The sequence below is a fragment of the Archocentrus centrarchus genome, chromosome 12 (assembly GCF_007364275.1).
Source record: "Archocentrus centrarchus isolate MPI-CPG fArcCen1 chromosome 12, fArcCen1, whole genome shotgun sequence".
NCBI classification, from domain to species: domain Eukaryota; kingdom Metazoa; phylum Chordata; class Actinopteri; order Cichliformes; family Cichlidae; genus Archocentrus; species Archocentrus centrarchus.
This window is the reverse complement of record NC_044357.1, coordinates 15,261,058-15,283,939: the sequence shown is the minus strand read 5'-3', so window position 1 is coordinate 15,283,939 and position 22,882 is coordinate 15,261,058. Positions and strand designations below refer to the sequence as shown.

Below are 22,882 nucleotides of genomic sequence, written 5' to 3'. Positions count from 1 at the left end.
ATATCTATAATCATAAAAATCTTCAAGTGCGGCTTATATGGACATAAATAAAATTAACAACACCAGCAGTAACATTTTTAATGCTAAACCTTGTGTTGTGTTAGGGAGTTTTTTGCGGAGTTCTCCCAGGTATCTGTTAGAACTGCGATTTAGCCAACAGCCTTTCATGACAAAATGAGGGAGGGCAGCTATTTTTCAGCATTTTTATTTGTGTCTGTGTGGTACACATTTCTGCTATTGTATCATATTCTTTGGAAACAGCTGCAGAAACTTAGGAAATTAACAAAGGTAGAGGAGAACTTTTTAACTTAAGAGTCTGACAAACAACTAGCTGGATATGCAAACTTACATTAAAAGACAAAGTGGCTCCAAAACAGACACAGAAATAAATTAACAAGGAAACCACCACACATTTGTAGTATTAAAAGCCGTGCTGGGGCAGATATAGTAAAGGGTGAACAGGAAAACAATCATTTTTATCACATCATCTTCTACCAGAATCCTTCATTTCTATGCATGCAGTGTGAAATTGAGAGGCATCTTTCAGAGAAATGGCTTGTATGCCTCCGTGTGTGTGTGTGTGTGTGTGTGTGTGTGTGTGTGTGTGTGTGTGTGTGTGTGTGTGTGTGTGTGTCTGTAAAGCGTTCAGCATTCATTTTGCATTCCCCTGATAAGGTATAGCTGAATCATCAAACAGCGGGTTCTTCACCTCCATCTCTCCAGTCTGTTGAGGGAGGGAAAAAAAATTAACAATCAATCATAAGACGTGCATTATAAATGATCGGTGCTGCATATATGCATATGTGTGCGTCTACCCACTGGTGCAAGTCCGGGGCATTCGTATACTGTGAAGTCACCTCCCACTTCTTCCTCATCTGATGTGCCCTCAGTTTCACTGACTTTCTGTTCTGGCTTGTGACTAAAAAAGAATTGACACTTCAGTTAACGTCAAGAGGTAACAAGGTCAAGGCACATGGCAAGCAGATTTGGTTAAAAGTCTATAGAAGACATGGCAAAGATGCAAAAAAGAGATAAAACAATAAATAACCTACTTTCCCATTGAGAGCATCTGCTGTTTTTGATGTTGATAGTGAAACATTTGAGCACTTTGGGCCAAAGTCTTGTCTCCCATCTGTGAAGCAAACAGAAGAAGGAAGAGTGGATTGCACATTTGGAGACAAAAGCCTTGTTTACAACCTTGTGGTTATAGCACAGGAAGAAGTGAGAAACAGAACTAATAATATCCGTTAAACAAAGACAGAGATGCATGCTTACCACAGCACTGCTGGTAGGTACACTCGCCCCTCCAAAGGCAGGGTAATCTACCTTGTCTGCAAGGCGGGATTCTTTTTGAAACCTGCGGGCATCATCAACTTCATTTAATACTGAGGGGGGGGGGGTTTCCCACTTAAAAAACAATCTTAAACAAAAGTTCAGAGCTTTATGATACTTGAACAGTAAATCCAAGAAGGTTCTGATTTCACAGCCACGTGTAAGGATTTCAAAATGTCTTTAAAAGCAAAAGCTATTAAATGCATAAAAGCTGTAAGAGGAGAACCAAGCAGGATATCTCTTTTGATTAAAAAAAAAAAAGTAGATTACTGCATAAAACTGTATAAAGTATTAGTTCTGTTTAACTGATTGCAAAATGTAAAATAAGCTGGAAACAAAACCTGGCCAAGGTGAGTAAACTCTAAAATCTGTCTTTGAATTGGACTTAATTCAGAAGAGGCATCTCCATAACTGATAAGCTTTATTCAACAGATTTCTCTCGCATTACTTCTGATTTTCCATATTCATACTTACTTGATGAAACAGACCGTAGCCAGGATCACAGACACGATTCCCACCGCCACACACATCGAGATAATAACTGCAGATTGATACAAAGACAGATGTAAACAGAGAGGAACAGAGCGTGTGAGGGGCAAATAATGAGTGAGCGAGAGACTGATAACCACCTTGCTGGACATTTATTTTGGCTAATTTAAATGCCTTTTAGCTAATCTGCTCAGTACAATTTGACATCAAATGATACGTAACATTGAAAACAATGATAAGATCTTGCAAGGCAAGCCTGCAGCTAGAAGGCAACAATCTGCTTGAAAAGAAATGAGATTAGATCCAAGTCTTATCTGGTTACACCCTAATCCTGTACCAGAAACCTGAATTTCCTGCCATAAGATTAAAAGTGTTATTTTCTCTTTATGGGTATACAAGAAGCCTCTTTAAGCATCTTGCAGCAGATGTTAGGCCTCTTGACATTACCATGTACTGAAGACACAAAATCATACTCACTGATGATTACAGTGTCGGTCATGAGTCCTGGTCTGTATATAGGGCCAGCCTTGCCCTCCACACCAGTGGTTCTGGGCTGCGGGGTTGGTGTATTAGAAGGTGGAGCTACAGTGGGGGTATCATTCAAGAGTCTATCCTGGTTCTTCTGTTTGATTTTGGAGGCATCCATCTTGCTATTTTTCCTATCTGTTTGGGAGGTGATGGTGACTGGAGAAAGAGTGAGGGAAGCAAAATCCGCAGCAGAGTCATGATCACAGGCTCCAAAAAACAAGCAAAAAAAAAAAAAAAAACCCTTCTGACCAATCAAAATTCATTTGTATAGAACTTTCCACAAAAGTTATCACAGTTCAAAGTGCTTTAAGACTGCCAAACAATAATCAGACAAATGGCTCAAATGTAATAAAATAAAAGAAACACGTCATTAAAAACCTTATAAAGTAAACATAGCTTAGTGGATAAAACAAAACTTTCTATCAGTGCAACAAAAAACACTTAATGATCTTTAAAAAAAAAAAAAAAGTTGTGACACTCGACATTACTACACAAGTTTGCTGCTTGTATATTATTCTGCTACATATTTCTTACCAGGATGTTTGGGTTGCTTTTTTGCTGTTTCTTGTTTCATCTCTAACACCTGTTCCTGTTTTTCAATGACAGAGTGAAGATAGTCGATTTCCTCATCCAGGTTATAGGATTTAACTTCATCTAAAGATGAGAAAAGATTAAACTTTATCACACAACCAGCATTCATAAAAATAAAAAAAAAGCAGTAACAATCACACTAAAAGTCCTGTTAAAGGCCTTTAGCAGCGAGCCCATTCATATAACATAGATCAGTGTAAAATGTAGATAAAAACAGAATACAATGTTTGCAAATCTCATAAACCTATATTTTATGCACAATTGCACAGAGAAAACATATTAAGTGTTTCAATGGAAAAATGTTACAAGTTCATGAAAAATGTTAGCGCATTTTGAATTTGATATCAGCAACATATCTCAAAAAAGTTGGTAGGCAGAATTAGGAAGTAAAGATGGGCAGAGGGTCACCAATCTGAAAAAAAAAAAAACAAGTCTACAAACTGTGGAACGGTTTTAGAATACTGTTCCTCAATGTATCTCACTATCTACAGGACATAATAACAGATTCAGATTCATAGAATCTAAAGAAATGTCTGCACAAGGGATGAGGCCAAAAATCAGTATTGGATACCCGTGATCTTCAGGCCCTGAAGCGGCACAGCAGTAGAAACAGACATGATTCTGTCATGAAAATAACTGCATGGGCTCAGGAACACTTCCAGAAATGAAAGTCTGTGATCACAGTTCACTGTGCCATCCACAAATGCATGTTAAAAGGTCTGTCATGCAAAGAAGAAGCCATATGTGAACCATGATCCAGATACGCTGCTGTCTTCTCTGAGCCAAATCTCATTTAAAATGGACTGAGGCAAAATGGAAAACTGTTCTGTGATCAGACGGATCAAAATTCTTTTTTAGATAACATGGACGCCGCATGCTTTGGGCCCGAGAAAAGCGGGACCGTCTGGCTTGCCAGTGCTCAGTTGAAAAGCCTGCATCTCTGATGGTATGGGGGTGCATTAGTGCCTATGGAATTGGCAGTTTGCACATCTGGAAAGGCACCATCAGTGCTGAAAGGTATATACCAGTTTTAGAGCAACAATTTGCTCCCATGCAGAGGACATCCTTTTCAGAGAAGGCCTTGCATATTTCAGCTGGACATGAGAACAGTAAGGCTTCATAGTAGAAGCTTCCTGGTGCTAAACCGGCCTGCCTGCAGTCCAGACCTTTCACAAGTTGAAACATTTAGCGCATCATGAAAAGAACACCCAGAACTGTTGAGCACCTCGTATCCTGTATGCAACAAGAATGGGACAACATTCCTCTCCCAAAAGTACAGCAACTGGTCTCCTCAGTTCCCAGATGTTTATGGTGTTTAAGATTTAAGATTTAAGATAGTGTTTTATTTGTCACATGCACAGTTATACACAGTTTATGGACTGTTGTTGAAAGAAGAGGGAATGCTGCAGTGTTGCTTCCATCAAATTTGCTGCCAGCTAATTTTCTTAAAATGGTACATTTTCTCAATTTAAACAATTGATATGTTGTCTATGTTCCATTGTAATCAAATCATAATTCCATGCAAATCATTGCATTTTGTTTTTATCTGCACTTTAAACAACGTCAAAACTTTTGTAATTGGGGGTGTGTATATTTATTTGTCATATTTATGCTCACAGCAGAGAAACTCAATTAGGCAGTGACTGACCTGAGGAATTCAGGGATAAATCAAATAATCAAACAATGTCCTGTCCTTCAACTGTTTTCTTTCTTTCTTTTTGTCACCTCTTCCCCCAGAGGTCTCATAAACCTAAATTTAAAGTTCATCCAGTTTAGTGACTGCAGGTAACATGTGACTATTGTTGTGAGCAGGGGAGGGACAAGCAGAGAGCATTTGCATATGGTTAAGGAATGAATGCATAAATTTGCATGTGTTTTGACTCAAGTGACAAACAGTGAGCAGGCTCGTGCTTTCTTTTCTCTGGAGGACTGATTAAACAGGAGACAATGCTAAACTGTTGTTAACAGCCCTTTAGACCAGACAATGAGCCACATTCCTGCAGGACGGCCAAAGGCTCCAAGGCGACCGGGGCCGAGAGTGTGTGTGTGGCCACGGGAGGAAGCACCGCAGGGGTGCAGGAGCAATCAGCCAAACCCTGGCTTCACTGGGATTCAGTTGCTACCTTCACAATAGACCCCACAGCTCACTGCTAATGGAGCTACTCAAAGAATTGTTTCCCCCTGTAAAGTTTACCTGCTATATATCAAATCCTATAATTTGATAGTATAGGTGTTTGCAAGCAATCCAAGTGATACAACAAGTAATATAAAGAGTACAGAGTACAAAAAATTAAATACATTAAATACTACATTGTTATCATTATTATTATTACTACTAAGTTTTTATTTGATGGGAATGATGCTGTTTAATATATACAGCACATGCAAGCGATGTGCTGCATAGAGTTTATAGCTACTGTTAATTTCCAATTGTGTCCCTAGTTGGGCTTTTACATCGACAATACATAAAAGAACATTTCACAGTATTCAGTTACATCAAATCACAATATACTACAGAGACAAGACTGCAATACATACATATAACTGGGGAATAACAACAATATAATGAAATACACATAAAAAAGATACTTTACCTAAAATATGATTCCTAAAAACATGAATAATTATGACACTGTAGTATAATTAATTACAAAAAAACTGCAGTTCTGATTTGCTTTTAGTCAACCTTTGATCTTTACTGTGAAATATTTAATATCTGTAATTAATTTGAGTTAGTTGGACTTACATTCATCATGCTCCTAGTGACTCTGCTACTATCGTTGGATGTATCTGGAAAGCAGTTTGGGGGCTAGACTATACATTTGAAAAGTAATTTAAGAAAAAGCTAAGCCTATGATGTCAACAAAGAGGCTTTTTATCCATTTGCTTCTATCTGATTCTTGAGGAATACCCATCCCATTTTTCAGCACAGGTTACTTTTCTTGGCCAACCCTCAGACACCGCTCTCTTGTTTGAAGACGACTCAAACCAATCAACATCCTGAACAATTATGCAGGGTATGCACGTTAAAATTCCTGAGGGAAGAAAAAAACTGCATGGCCAGCACCACTAAACCAAGCTACACTACTGTGTTATTACGCCAGCATTACATTAATGATTGCAGTGTCACTTTCACTCCAGAAGGCTGGCCATCTGGCCAAGCTAATGCCTATGATATGACATGCCAGCACTTTCACTGAGTGCTTTGTTACTGTCTTACTCCCCCTCCACCAGTAGCCATTTAGTGCACTCCATAGCAGGTGTCTGTGGAGGCGGGATGCACCATCTGTACCCTGCAGGTGGATAAGAGCACCAACTGTGCCTCTGTGCTCGTCAGGAGTGTGTGGAGATGTCGGTTTAAATTTCTGAGAAACCACACGAGAGGGGGGAGACTGGCTAGTGGTGTTACAAATATTTGATGTTAGTAAAACATCTGCAGCAGAAATAAACTAAAACAGTATTTTATTTAAGAAAAGTCCCTCAGCATCCCACTGAGGCCAAAGTTGATCATTCACCTGACAAAATGGCAAATGTATTATGTCCGTGGGCGGATTGTCACTCACTAAGTATGCACACCTTCCCTTCTAAAAGAGAGTTTTGCCACCAGCCTGATAATGACCCATAACCTCTTGCGAACACTCAGGGGGTAGTTGGGTACAACAAACAAACACTAAACACACACACACACACACACACACACACACACACACGTGTGCTGTTTTCTTCACATTTCTTCCTCCTCAAATCACATATGTACACACTTACTTCCTGTTTTTCCTGGACCAGGCTGATTTATCAGATTAGCTACCTCGTTTACAGTTCTACAGAAATGGCAAAATACTGAGATGCAATTACACAGTGTTTCCTAATGAAAATGTAGCAAAAAGAAGAGCTTACTAAATATATTTGGTTACATGTTTTTCAAACATCCTCCAAATGTTGCTAAAGTCCACAGTGACATCTAGACAAATGATAATCGCCCCCCTCATGCACAAACATATTAACTGAAATCTGAGGTAAATCATTGGCCTTAAACAGTTGATGCTGTGTCAGTTAACAGATTATATGGGTATTCATTTTAAAATTACAAAAACACAAAGCTATTAAAGCTAGTTTTATGTCAGCATGTCTAGAAGTAAAAAGCACAAGCGGCACAGGCTTGATGATCAAGACTCACTGTGTCCTGCTGCCACCTAGTGTGTAATTTAATAAATGGAGGAAGAGGGAGCCAAAGACCAGGCATCAGTTCAAGGTTTTTCCAGCACAATAAATTTTGAGGGGTTTTGCATCACCTTTAAGTCAAATACAAAGGAAAACTGCCATCACTGTAACATTATTTTTTTCATCTGACCAATTTCATTTATTGGGTATTAATTTACCAAATCATAAAAGACATTTTTGTTTGTAGAACAGTCAATTTCTCAATTTCTCTTTGTAAAAAAATATAAACTTTTTGCCTTTACCGTATGGAGACTGATCATGCTGATCATGCAAAATCACTTCCAAATGATCAATTCGGAGCCAGAGGGAAATAAAACGAACAGTCCACAATATTCTCAGATTTTCTCAAGATCTGTGACTAAACACTGTTAGTCACAGATCTGAGATCAGTACATGCTCTTTTCAGTGCGTTTGAAAAAAAAAAAAAAGGTCAGCAAGACAATTACACTAGAGGAAAGCAACCAAAAGGTCACAGTTTAATCAAAATCTTGTATTTACTTTATAAGGTAGAGTGTGGAGGGAGTGGTGCATAGTTGAAATGCCATTCTGCCAATTAATTTCTCAAGTTGGTTATTCTGTAGTTTATGATTATAGTAGCGAGTCATTCTCCACCTGCTATAAAAGTTAGTGACAGCCGAGTGCACAGTTTTAGGTCAGTATGAAATGTACCCAGCAATTTTCTAACACAAATCGCACCTGTTTTTCACACACACACACACACACACACACACACACACACACACACACACACACACACACACACACACACACACACACACACACACACAAACTTAGAGGAAATGAATATGCCTACTAATATAAACACAAAAAAAGCAATGGAAGTCTAAAAAGCTTGCAATAAACTATACAGAATGGTTTGGTCTTTTCTCTGATCCAGTCTAAGAATGATGATTTTCAGAGGTCAATCTTTGATTAAAAATCTGCAGATATTCAGATTAATATTTCAACAAAAAATGATTACACAAAGCAAATTATTTAGGTAAACTAAGTAATCCTAGGCAATCCTTGGCAACAGTGATTGTGAAAATTAAGATTCAAATTCAAGTATATAATAGACAATAGAGCCATATTTATTTTATTTCTGTCAGCCTCTGTCTCTGTTTTACATGTTAAACATCCCTGTGGTAGTGAAAGGTAATCTACTACCACAGGGGTCACTGGTGGCCTTGACCCCTGTGATAGCAAAAGGGTTAATTTTTTCCACAATCAGCTGTAAGTGGTATTACAAAATGAAAACATTTAAGCAACTTAGCTTTGAAGTGGCAGACCACGTAAAGTTACAGAGTGAGGTCATTGCATGGTGTGTAAAAGTAACCAACGCTCTGCTGACTCAGCAGCTGCAGAGCTCCAAACCTCCTCTGACACTAACATCAGCACAAAAACTATGTGCCGGGAGCTTCATGGTATGGGATTCCATGGCTGAGCAGCTCCTGTATGTATAATGAGTGGGTGACCCAGTACTAGCAAATGTTGAACATAATGCACACCATTAATACTTTACAAGCTGTAAAAAGGTGTAACATTGTATGACTGGTCAGCTTAAAAAAGTGGAACAATGGTAGTCAAATCAATGATCAACTATCATAAATCTGTATTTAAATAAAATTGGCAAAAAAAAAAAGAGCATCTGTTTCAGAGGGTGATAAGATTCTTTTTCATTTTTAATGGAGTGTGCCTTGTTAGCATTTCATCCAGTCACTGAAAGGGGAGAAAATGAGCTTATTTAACTGCTTATTTGCAAACAAAAATTGTAATTTGACTCGCCATTATTCCACTTTTCTAGCTTCATGTTACAAAAGTAAACGGCTGCAGGATATTTGCAGCTGTTAGCATGTCATGGTCTTTTTGTTGGTGGCTGCTTTTTTTACGTTGCATTATGTAAGGCAATATAAGCATGCAGACACAAAATGGGGTGGGGGTGGGGGGGACAGTCTTACGTAGTTACATGTAGATGTAAGAGGAAAAAAAAGAGTATAAGAGGAATACAGAAGAACAGACAGAATAAAACACCCAAACGCGATTGCCGTGCCTTTGGCACATACACAACATGCTCCCATACAGTGAATACTGTCTTGCCTGTTTTTGCTACATGTGGTCAGATGACACAGCTCTAAGGCATATTGTGTGTTTACAAATGGCAGTCCACACCTCCATGTCAAACACAGGCAGGTCCTACAATAAATGTACTGCTTGCCTCACCTGCTCACTTAAAGCGTGTGCATCCCATAACTTTCCCAGTTTAACATTCAACTGTGACTATAGAAACAAACTGTCACACAACAGAAATTTGCTGCTTTAGCAAGCACACTAAACATTTAGTGTGAATCACTTCTTTAGATGGGACAACAGGAATGACCTCAGAAGTGCAATTTGCAGGATGTAATATAGCCCAAGCATTCACTGGACTGCATGTAGAGATACAAGCAGCCACTATTAACAGATATGCCAAAAACTCACTGATTGTATGAATTAAACTGCCATCATTTAATAAATTCGGTTCTTCCTTTTGCGTGTGTTTGTGTGTCTGTGCATTTGGGCTTAAATATGAAAATGAGACAGAGACTCTCATGTGGATCACTGTGTTCTGTGGTCTCTCAGGGGTTTATGTAACCACTTTAGGAAGCTTAGAGGCCTACAATGTACTAGATTCGCAACACCACACACGTGTAAACATCACAGTGGCACAGAAACAGAAATACCACCCAACATTAATGTAACCATACTAACCGATTGCATCTTATCGTCCCATGAGCGGACTGTAAATAATCCGCTCTCCTTCTGCATGATGTGACCTTTCTCTCTGACACTTACCTCCTTCTCTTGTTTACTTCTCTCTCTGATGCTACTGAGAATAATTTGAGCCAAGTTCACGCTGGATCTGCTGCAAACCGGTATAAATTATTAATCCTGCACAGAACCCACATGTGCCCACCGACTGGCACAAACACACACAGTTCAAACACACAGCCGTTCATGCACTTAAACACAAGATGTTGCCTTTTCTCCATCCAATGTCTGTAGTCCCTTCTTTAAACATGGAGTGCATGCCAGCAGCGTAATGCCATGTCATGAAAATAAGGAAAAATAAGATTTGTTTTTGCAGCTTGGCTCTTTCATTGAGTGATATTAGATTCAGTGATGGAGATCAAGGGTAACAGAGACACAGAGGGAGAGGGAGAGAGGCATGTCATCTGAGTGATTAAGGCCGCCAGCACGGGGGTAATATGTGCCTATTTGTGTGCGCGTGTGTGTTGCAGACATAGCAGGGGCAGGGGCGGATTAAAATACACAGAGAATCAGACTGCTGCACAGTTGCCAGAGACATGGGAGGAAGAAAAGGAAGGTGAAGGAGGACCACAATAAAGAATCACGACATTGGTATAAGATGAGAGTCTACTAATTTGCTTATTACCAGAGAGAAACCATTTTTATAGATGTCACTTAAACCACACACAGGTAACCTAACTTGAATTGAGAGTATAATTACAATGAGCACAAGCAACTGTTTAAAAAATGTAAATTTACTCTTGTTAAACAGATTTTTTTTCAATCACAATTTTAACTGCAAATTCATTAATGGAGTTGTATAGGGAATCATGGCGGCATGCCTGACTAACCGTGGTAGAGTTCAAATTTTCCTATTAATGCGCTACCCTTTAACTTCATTGGTTATTTATTTTGTCAGCAGAAATCATAAATGTTTTTGGTCTACTTGATCATTCCCATCCTTATGCTGTTTTTCTCCTGGAACTGTAGTTTCTCCCACAGTGAAAGTGGAAATGATGAGTTATGAAGTTCTGCTCTTCAAAAAGTTGTTCTCTAAGACTTGATTATGGATTACTTCTGCCTTGGTTAAGTCTTCAAACCCTTAGAAAATGTGCAAAAGCGTCTGTATGAGGTGTAATGTGCTCAAAGGAATTGAGGACTTTGTGAGCGTAGTGAGTGCAGAGCTGTGTGAGAGCATGCTTATCTTTTTCCTCATACCATAATGTTGGTGCTTCATCGGCTCGCAGTGTCCTTTCTTATTCTCCTGCCAAGGGGAGAGGCAGGGACCACAACGGAAAGAGCCAGGCTTGCAGGGCTTGCGTCCCTGTTTGTCACAGAGTGAAGGGTCCGGGCACCCAATGTGAGCTGCATGACAGAGTAAAAATAACAGTCTTATCAGTAACACAGTCACACTGATGTGATGCAGAAACGATGCTTTTAATGCGGCAATGAAATAACACTTCACATTGGATGAATAAGAAATACTTCACCTTTACTGGCAATCTTTTTTATTAGGGGATGTGTCTCTATTTAGAGATAAAACATCTGCCCTGGAACACAGTGTCCACTGATGTCAGAGTTACATCACGGCTTCATGGAGCTTTTGAAAACTGTTTTTGATGTAACCTCATAGGTCCAGTATTGTCAGTAAGACAGCCCCACCTGTGTGCCGACCTATATCAGGTTAATCACTTGAACTGATTACTGCCAGTTTTAGTGAGCTGAATCTAGATATATGCACAAACATACAGCATGAGAGACACACAGAGGAGGGAGTGGGTCACAGAACCACAGGTGCATTTGGTAGCAGAGGGCAAGTGGAGCACTGGTATGCTATCAGAGTGGATAATGAGCCCAGCAGTGCTGCACAGCTAAAGGTGAACAGCACAGCGGGCACTGATGCTGACATAATGAACATGGGGAGACTCCAGTATTTTTAAAGCATAACAGGTCACGGTTGGTCAAGTATACAGTGTGATGTATGATTACTGTAAAAACTTGGCTGAATAAGCATGCCACAGCATTTCAGAGAGTTGGCTCCCAGGACAGGAGCAAAGGTAGAAAAAAAAAAAAAAACAATGTGCTGGATTTATAACGCAAGACAAAATGAACAAGACAAAAATGAGTGCAGTTCAATAATCATTTTATCTTGACCATCTTGTTTTCATAACAGCTGTAAGCCAAAATCATAACCGAAAATATAATTTGATTAACTGGGCAGCCACAAAAAGTCACAAAACAGCAAATATTTAAGTATTCAACTATTTTATGTAAAGCAAAACTAGCTCACTACAACAGAGACAGAACATTAAGGTGCTAAAAAATGTTGAAAATCTCATTTAAAATAGGTTTTATCCAACATGAAAAAGACAGATTACACATATTGTGTGTATTTCGTCGCTCACAAACTTACTGCTGGTTTATTCAACATATTTTCATTCCTTGACTTAGCTTTTTACTTTTAATGCCCACCGTTTGTGGTCTGTCTTAGTTAAACTCATCACATTTTATGAAGCGTAATTCACTGTAGGTGAATTATGCCACGGATTTCTCTAAATAATAATAATTAAAAGATACACAACTCACAATGAAAGTCTTTACTCACTGAAAATGTCAAACTCTCAACAGCATCACATACACGATGCATTTGAGAAGGTTACGCATTGCCATCAGCAGATGAGTGCACGTCCACATCTTCTTATGCCACTGACTGGCCTGCCTGAGCGAGTGGGGGGCAAAGTGACGTATGTGTAATCTGAGAACTTTGTTTGTGTCAACGAAAGACAATGGTTGGTGAATGGAACTCACTAGCTTATATTTGTGAACCAATAGTGTCTGACAGTAAATGGTTTATTCATCAAATAATTTACCTTATTACATTACCATGATTCGCCCAAGAGTAACATGTAGGTAGAAAAGTCCCTGAGCATCCAAAGCCACGCTCTGTTCTCTCCTGTTCCCACTGAATAGCAACAAATCTATCACCTCCATCTTTAACTGCTCAGGCGCCTGCTTTGCTATTCCACACCCCTGTGAGTGCAGCATGCCCATGTACCAAATTCCCTTCATTTCTAATTACAAGATAAGAAATTCTCTCTGTTGCTTCCTTCCACTTCCTTCAATCTGGAACTTTAAAAGAAAGAAAAGAAAAAAAAAATCACCAGAAAGAGTTTGCTCTGTCCTTGTGACACTTTATATAACTGCAAAAATCTGTGTTGCTTAACTGAGTGATTGGAGTTCATTGTGGGTATGTGCCTCTGTGCATGTGCTTGCAAATGCACTTAATTCAGAATTCCCCAAAAGCATATGAGAATATGTCAGAATCAGTTTTTTCCCAATAGAAAAGCCCCAAAACACTTTAACCCTCACCCAGCTAGTTAGCAGCTCTTGTATGCTTTGGTTGAAGAATGTGTTCTTCTTCTATATAACCTCCTTATATGTCCACTCTCATCCTCTTCTCCTCACCCATCATCAATTTTCATCAAATTTTTTTATACGACTAAATCAAGATCAAGAGCCATTCAGGCCCAGATTAGGTGCTGATGAATGCACTCATGTCACAACCTGTTCTCATCTGCAAATGTGAGTTAATCAGTCTGCTACTTTGGTCCTGAAGGGATTTTTTTTTCCAGGCATTTGCGGTTGTCAGTAGATGAAGGCCAATGCTGTGGTTCTCAAAGGAAAGGCACGGGACAGCAGTTGTCTAAAATCTTGCCAAGGTCCTCAAAATATATTAAAAAAAAGGTCAATAATTGATAAAAGTGTCTCATAAAACTACAATGCATTACAAGAAAGTCTCTCTCTGTGTATTGTTGAATTACGTACCATATCAAATATCAAATTACACAAGAAAGACAATTGTGCATTTACAAATGTCAACAATCCCCTTTATGAAAGTGAGAGATCAGGATTTTCAGTTCTTTTATATCTTGATTATAATGACGCAGCAAGAATCTCAACACTTCTGGTCAGCACTTCATCTGTTATTCATCATGTGGGAAGTTAATGTGCTGAAACCTACTGCAGTCACATGAATGCGGATAATTATTCTCCTCACACACACACACACACACACACACACACACACACACACACACACACACACACACACACACACACACACACACACACAAGCAGCCATACATACACAAACCTACCCTCTGTGCTTCACTATAAATGTGTGGATCTGACAACAGAGAGAAAAGGATGGTGGGAGGTGTAGCAGTCAAATAAAAACGGCATTTCTTACCATTTCCCAGCATATGAAGGTTTATGCTCTAATTAATCTGTAGTAGTATGCTATTGGTGCTCCAGAAACTAAAATCCCACACCCACATGATGGTACATTTCTAAACACACCTGAATAACATGGGCCTCAGAGCTCCACGAACTGCATTATAGGAAATATCCGAGTAAATATATGCAGTCTGGGTCAGCTGAAGTGTGCTGCATTTGCCTAATACTTAGCATATGCTGTTAAATCAGCAGAGACAATTTCCCAATTTGCTTCTATTCTGTCTACAGGCATCTATTTTTGTCGGTTATGTTCTGAGCTCTCAAATAAAGATGCTCATCATCATGATAATCGTATGACCAAGCTGCTCAAATCTCTTTACCCCCATAACAAAGGAGTCATCCAAGTGAATGTCACGCAGTCACAAGAGGTGGCCTTGCATCCACATGCCTCCCACACAATGTTGATGCTAATTAGAGAGCTCAATTAAGGTGACAAAGGGAGAGGAATACAAAACAAGAGACAGACAAAGAAATGGAGAAAACAGAAATGTGAACAAAAAAAAAAAACAGATTTCCTACAGTAGATCAGGACTTTTGGTCTCAGCTAAGACAGAGGAGGTGTGAAAGAAATACGCAACTCAGGCACTCAGAAAGAAGTCCTTGGAACAAGTGAAAAATGACTTTACTAACCATCTGCTGCTGCTGTTGCCAGGCTGTGTGCAAAGCAGCAGCTTTGCCAAGAAGAAATGAGAGGCAGGCAGAGGCATTCTCACACAGCCTGGTACACACCTACACTCCCAGACCAACACTTAGATGCACGCACACAAAAACATATACTCGTAAGCCACTTTTTTCACATTATTGTGAGCAACTTTAAGCTGTTCTACAGATACAATGTACTAAAAGTCAGCAAATCTGTTACCATGTGTGTATGTGAATGAGAGTTTTAGAGGAAGCAGGAAATGGGTATGCCAAGAGGACCATACACTCCCATTGTGTTCATTTCCTGACTCTGTGATAGCCGACAGGAAGCAGGCAAACAGTCCAAATCAAGTGAAAACATTAAAGAGGTCTGTTTAGAGCTCTTCAGTTGATATATAGTGTTTATTTCCCCATGGATAAAGTACATGTCAGTGTTTACATGCTTGCGTGCGTGGTATTTTGGAATTCTGTTTATCCACTATGCCTCACTCTCAAATGTTAGAACTCAAACAAATGCCAACAACCTGTTTGTAGTGGTTTATTTTCACTGGCATCTGCTGGGAAAAGCCCTGCTAATGCATGCTTCTGTGGAACTGCATTACAGTAGGACGATATCATACGAGACAATATAAATGTTCCATTGCCAGAGAAAAAGGAAATGTTATCCTTTAATCCTTAAAACATTTATGCAAAAGCAGTGTTTCAAGCCATAGGATCTTCATCAGTGTTGCTGCACCTATTTTCCATTTTCTTAGCGCAATTTAAAGAAATCACGGGTGGCTCGTGACTTGCACAGTACTGTAGGTATGACAAAACAGTATCAGACCATCAAAGAACACATTAGCACATTTTATACACCTGGGATGACTTCCTTTTTCCACAGTTGTGTGGTTAATTAAAACCACTTCTGATTGGATACTGATATAGGTCGGCAAATGGAAGTAAGGTATATGTTTCAGAGCTAACTTTATTTATCGTGGAGAAAACTAATTGGTTATCACAATAGGAAAAAAGCAGCCTTATTAACTGCTAGCTTGCATCATTTCTCAGAAAACCCCTGTCAGAATGACTAAAGCCAAAATTAAATGGCTAAAGCTGTGGAAACTGTCTACATTATCATTTTCAGTCACGTAGGTGTCAGTTTCCCTATGTGATCTGGTGCAATGACTCACAAATTTTGGGTGGAAAATGGGGCATGACTTTACACCTGCTTATCATGCACGCGGAAGCTCATACAGACGTGCACAAACACAGAGAGCCACACTGGAACGACAGAGGCAGGAAATACACCGGTAGCTTTGTGAGTAAAGGTGAATTAAAAAAAAAAAAACTTACATAATGGAACTTGTAGAAAAATTCAGTTTTGTTTTATACTATTGCCAAGTGGCCATACTTTGTCTGCCTTATCACTCCCTGTCTATAATTTCTATTTCTGTTCCAGTAACTTCTGTCATTTCAGACAATGATGAGTGTAACTCATTACACAGGGGACAATTACTATGTCATTATCATTAGCGTGAAGTAGAGCAGCACACCCCACAGCGAACAGAACAAAGGTTAAAAGGATTTATACACTGGTAGTGTGTGGGCAGCAAATAAAAGCTCCTTTATTCAGTGTTTTTTTTTTTTCCATTTTATTTTTCATGGCCATCTTGTTTGTGTGCTCCTGGCTGCATCCGTTGTTGGACTGCAACATTTCAATTATCCATCACAGCTGAGTTCAATTAGTCAGTATTGGAAAATACTATATATTAGACTGACTAGTGGCTCAGAGTGATTGCTGCGCATTGGCTTAACTTAGCATTAAAAATATTCAAAAATGAGGTTTTATTAGCAAACATGTTTACGACGATGCGATACATTTAGACACAGACATTATTTCTAGCTATACGCGCATGGAAAGAGTGCAGTGACACTCATGCATCAGATATTGTTAGCATTTCTATTTAAATCAGGTTATACAAATGCCAGCATGCTTGGGAAGGATGTGGCTACACACAACTGCAAACCTGTTCATGCAAACCTGCTGACATAGAAAAACTGGCGTGCTCTTAATTTTCAGCTTTTACTATACAGCAGTAATAAAATGAAAGACGTACAGAGAAACTAATCTAAGCTTAAACTCTGCTGACTCTGGCTTGATCAAATATGCCTGCCCCAGTTGTGGCATACAGTATGACTGAAATGCGTCAGCAAGCTGACTTTGGGTGGGTTCCTATTTAGAATCGCCGTAAATCATCCGTAGGTTAAGGGGAAGGGACTGAGGTACTATAACTGTAGATACCGCATGTTAAGATGTTGGTTTAGAGTAAAGGTTATCCTGATTATGCCTGAGGCTCCATGCAGCTGCCTGTCCTGGCTGTTCAAAAACCCATCTAACTGCAGTAAAAAACTTTTAGCCAAAATATTAGGACCAAACTGGACTGGACTGGAGCAATCTGGAGTGGCTTGGATGAATGGATGCAGAGAAAAGCAACAAACTGGAAGACAGTGAGAAACAGAGAGGCCTTCTTTTCTTATAGCTCTAGGTGCTCTGTAAGTTAATTTTGGCCCTCTCATTTCCTGGTGAGATCCTGGTGAGTCAACAGAACACCCTCAAATACGAGAAGGAGTGGTAGCTTTAAGAAAGCCAGTCTAGAAAAGCCTTGGCTGGTCACTTATTACAAAGACCTCACCGAGGTATATCAATAATATTGGTAAGTATTTCCTGTCTGTTGGGGAAGTTCAATAATCTTCCCTTTCTCTGCTGAGTGACGTCAAATCCATCTAAGACTGTACAAACCACATAACAGGTTCATTTGAAACCAGAATGAACCCTTTTTTATCTTTGATCTGCATTTCTTTCTAGAAACACTGAGTTCATAAAGAGTATATTTTAAAAAAAATCAGGGTATAGAAATTAAGGTATCCATGCACATGTGTGTATAAAAGTGATTATTTTGATCGTTGTGTCACTTTCTACAGCAAATGTCCCTCAAGTAACCTGAAATCATTATTATTTCCATAACATTTTGGATAGAAATCCCCTTGCGAGGTCAAGTTAATGCAGCGTCTTGTTCCTCATTCCAGCCAGATTTTTACTGCACGTTTCTAAAGCTCAAAACAATACAGAGGAATATTTAATGTTGTAGGTCAACAAAGGTGACAGAAAAACACCAAGACCAGTGGCTGTGTGTGCGAAAAGGAGAGAGTTTGTGACAGTGAAGATATAGATCTTAATCCTAGTGGAAGAAACAGCCGGAGGCAGAGGCTTTCTGAATTTTAATGACTCCAAATTCTATGTGGGTTTAGTGACTGACAAACTTGGCATTTAAACGTTGCAGCAAAATAATGACCGGACTCAATTAGAATATTGAGACGTGGTGATGATGTTTCTAATGTGAAATGCTAAAATTAGAGCAAAAAAAACATTTTTTTAGTGAAAACAGTGACTCTCCAGGGGTTGCTTATTTAGTGTGCACCCTTGAGCCTGAATTACACAACAAATTCTGCGTGAAAAATTCATTCCGCATCTTGGCTGGCAGGCAGGATACAGTTTATGTTATCAATTGGTTAAATTGAGGTTTTGGATTACTTCCATCCCAAAAACCCAATGCTGAGTGAAAGCTCTCTGGCTTACTTAAACATGATGGTGATGTGTCAGTGCTTCCTGAATCAACCACCTGATTACATTGGCCTATTCCCAACCACTGCGTTCACAGCCTCATGGATTTTTTAAAGGGCACTTCTCTGCAGCAAGAGTGAGAGCTTAGGCCTGTCCTGCATGAAACCCTAAAGCACAGTTTCCATAAGTCTTTTCTGCAGGCTTTGAAAAGGGGAAATACCCACAGTTTTAGCATTTAGAAACTAAACAAACGTCTCCCAGGAGAAACCTGTAAGCACACTAACAATCATAGGAGCAGTTAAACCTAATCTTACAAAATACATATCATGATTCAGCAGGGGTTACGATTCAATACATTGCATTGCTGTAAGTAAATTGAATACTGTGAACATAGCAATTTTTAAAGCGAATTTTGGAAAAATTGTATTAGAACTGTATAAAATTTTTACATTTTTATTGTTAGAAATGCAAATTCAGATCCAATTAATTTGATGGCATTAAAAAAAAGCATCTTAGGCCAACACAAATAACCGCTGTCTGCCACAAATCCTTTTATGTAAACGAAGCAGATGCTGCATTTTTGTGAATCAACACAGTATGTAAAACTTAATGTGCCAATACTCAAGTGTATTATGTCCCTAATGATGCCTTGGTCTATCACAATTTCAGTCTTTCACTACAAAATTCGAAACATACTCACAAAAATGATACCATAAAGAAAAATAGGAAAAATATTGTACTAGTCAAACTCACCTCATTTACTGCATTTCTGTTTTTTGCTGTGTGTAGAGAGTCTCGCACTTGTCCATCAAACATGATTTTTTTGCAATAGAAGTAGCCACACAGTGGCAGAAGTTACCTGGCTACTTTTACTGGTCTTCTTATAATTGGAGGGAGGTTATGATTTTGGTAGCGTTTGTCTATGTGTCTCTCTGACTGTTAGCAGGATAACGTGGAAAATTATGAAGGGATTTCAATGAAAATTTCTGGAGTTGCTGGGGGTACAAGGAATAGCTGTTAATGGCGATCACAATCTGGATCCAGGAATTTCTTTAAAGGATTATTTACCATATTGAGATAGGGAAAAAAAAAAAATCACATTTTACAAACATTCTAGTCTTTCTGATCTAGGACAACATCGTTAGTATCTTTTGCAGTGCAGTTTCTGCACATAGGAAATTTGGGATGGGCGAGGTATGTGAACTACGGAGTGTCCTTCTAGTTCTTTATGTTTTTATGGCAGGTTGCAGCCAGTATTAAGGTGCAATACCAACAACAATGATGATGGGGTGTCAATCAAATAGCTATTGGCACTATTGGCACTGGATTATTCACAATAAATTTGATAAATATTACAACTACTGACAATAATCAGTACCAGCACTGTGCATGTTTCATATTGGACCAGGACAAGGTCCCAAACCAACACAACATCACAAATCACAACTGAGTACACACCTTAAATTCCCATTTTAGGGGACAAAGAGAATCACTTCACTTTAATCAGATCAATTAGAACACTGGCTTTTTAAAATTTCAAACCTTAAATATTCATTATAGTAAAGCAAAAAAAAAATATATGTTTGCTTGAAAGACATATTAACATCTATAAATTCATACTAGTCTGGGTCCACAGAGGCAGTACGTGTTGAGTGTGAATACAGTGTGTGTGTCTGATAAAGGCTAAAGATTACACTAGTCCAGCTGTTGGTTCTCCCATGGGATTTCTGCATTAACAGCTGAGAAGCAGATTATCTCCACTGCACATACTAACAGCAACATCACTGTGTGGTAACACATTAGCCACACACACACACACACACACACACACACATAAACTGGTATAAAACCTGTAACCTGATAGTTTCCGGTCTCTAGAATAACCAGTTACTTAACAATTACTAATCACGTTGATTTTGTGGCAGCTGCCTGGTTTGAGTAAGCACTGTTTTGAAAATTACATTGGACATTTAGTATCTTTAACCCATTATTTCACATATACATTAAGCAGTTTAGATATTGCTTAATTTGGCTCAAATCTTTATAGGGTTAATGTGACACTAACAGTCTGAGTAACCTGATAATGAAGGAAATTTGAATTTTTTTCGCCTTTGTCTTTCCATTGTCCTCTTGTCATTCACTCAGATTCACAGGCACTTGTTTAGCCTGTCCACAGCAGGTTTATTTATGGCATCAGCAACAAAACTAACGCCGCAACCAACAATAAGAATGTGAACAAATCACACCTGTATAGTTTAAAATCTCTTTCTTAGGTTAATAAAACAAAAACAAAAAAGAAGCTCTTTTGTGACCCATGCCTAAGCCGCGTTAATTGGGTAGGAAGACAGTCACGCTATGGCTAAAAACAAGCTCACCGTATGGCTGTTTAAGCGTCTTGTTGGGGATTTATTTACCTGGGAGGCTGGCGCTCACGGGGATGACACAGAGCAGGACCGCGGAGAGCAGCGGTAGCAGCAGCGAGGCCCGACGCCTGCGCCCGCACCGGGGGCTGGGGAGCAGCAACATCCTTGGGTCTTCTCGGGGACGTAGAACCGCAGACGGGGACGGGCTTCGCTGTCATTCCCCCATCACTTGTTTTTTTTTTAATGTTTTTGTTCTGTAATGCAAGAGAGCCTCAGCGCAATGAGAACACAGCGGTAAGCTAAGCAGGTTGCACCGGAGTGCAGTCTGTCTGCACACAGACGAACACAGTGCGCACCGTAATCCTTGAAACGCTAAAGATAGCGGAGCTGCAGGCAGGGGAGGGGTGAGTGTTTGACGTGCTGCCTTCAGGGCCTCGGAAACTTAAAGACACAAACGCAGACGTCTCTTTGCAGACTTACACTTTCGACATGTTTTTTTTCCCCTCTCAGCTATAATGATGCAGACAGTGAGAGACTGCTAATTCATTCCAAAACATGTTCATAGTCACCATTTTGATTTATTGTCATTGAAATTGGTTTATTTCTTAAATAAAGCATAGAATGGAGACTGCACAAGGCGGTAAAGAGTGCAGCTCCAGGTCCATGTTGCCTGTATTTGGACAATAAGGGGTATTTGTTTGTTTGTTTGCTTGCTTTTGTTTTGTAAACAGCTGGTTCATTCAAATTGTAAAAAGGGTTTATAGCTTGTGGACACACAGCTCACTTTATCAAAGGTAAATGTACATTTAACTCAAACGTTTTTATATGGGCAGGTGTCAGCTACTCCTTCATTGTTTAGTCACCTCAAATCACTTTTCATAATAAGTTAAAGACCTTGCAAAATTTTCATTAAGTATGATATTTCTGGCAAATCCATTGTATTGGCAATATGATGAAAATTTAATGATTTTACAAAGATTTTAGAACCTATAGCAAAAATTCACAAATCTATTGAATAGTAAAAGCTACCTCCTCTGGTGCTAAAAATTTCTAGTTTCAAACACTCTAACCAAATATGAGAAATGATAATATCGTGTCACGATGTCATATTGATTGTAGGAGGTAAATATGCGTGACACAAGACAGAGGAAAATAAATGTCAGCAATTACAATTACTAAAATGCTGATGTAATGTAATAACTAGGAATAAAACATCCCTGGTATTTTACACCTTTCATCAAAGGTGAAAAATTCCTAACTCTAACCTTAAGATTATAGTGTCTTAATCTTCACCGCAGGTTTCCTACATGCTTCTGTGATATTATCTAAACTAACTTTATTTCAGTGATAACAGTATATTAAAAAAGAGCCTGCATGAATTGAATCATCGGAAGCTATATTTCTACCACATCTTCTCTGCTGGGGAATATATTTCATTTCTTGATTCTTTAATTACCAAGACTTTCTCTAACAACCTGCCTGATCAGGTTCCCACGGCACCTGAAGGCAACAGTTTACTAAGCGATTATAATCAGGATACCACGTAAACACGTACGTAGGACCCGGTGCCATGGAGGAGCCGGCTGAGTAATGTGATGTGGATGGTTTGATGGTTTTCATACTGCCGAGATAGCGCCGTGTGTTCATGCAAAACTGCTAATCTTATTTTAAAGCTGATAATTCTACACTGTCATAGTTCCTACGCAAAGCTATTCGTGTTTTTAGTCATCTTTTCTACCTTTTCTTCTTAGCAGTAGAGATTGCTTCATGCAGATTGCAGAAAACTGAGGAGCAACAGGTTGCAGCAGGTGGGGGGAAAATAATCTCTGCAGGTATTTTAAGATGTATAGATAGTCATCCAATAAACAAACGTGTATATATATATATTTTCCATTGCTGTCCCCTCTGTCTACCAAAGCTGTTATTATTCTTTCTCAAACACAGACCAAATGCTGAATAGCAGCTGGAGCCTGTTTACTTGCCTAGAGCTGAAAGATCATTGCCAAACAAAGGGCAGAATTTAGGTCAG

The 22,882-nt window shown here is 39.1% G+C and overlaps 1 protein-coding gene across 1 annotated transcript; it reads right to left on the bottom strand.

Moving 5' to 3' along the window:
- Nucleotides 1-191: 191 nt before the first annotated feature.
- Nucleotides 192-21,202, bottom strand: npdc1a (neural proliferation, differentiation and control, 1a). Its single transcript, XM_030742457.1, has 9 exons — nt 20,905-21,202; nt 11,167-11,313; nt 2,884-3,003; nt 2,299-2,505; nt 1,807-1,873; nt 1,276-1,357; nt 1,053-1,132; nt 820-919; nt 192-724 (listed from the first exon to the last, which is right to left on the bottom strand). Exons 1-9 carry the CDS (start codon nt 21,014-21,016, stop codon nt 653-655), a joined length of 987 nt encoding a protein of 328 aa, XP_030598317.1. The 5' UTR covers nt 21,017-21,202; the 3' UTR covers nt 192-652.
- Nucleotides 21,203-22,882: the final 1,680 nt, after the last annotated feature.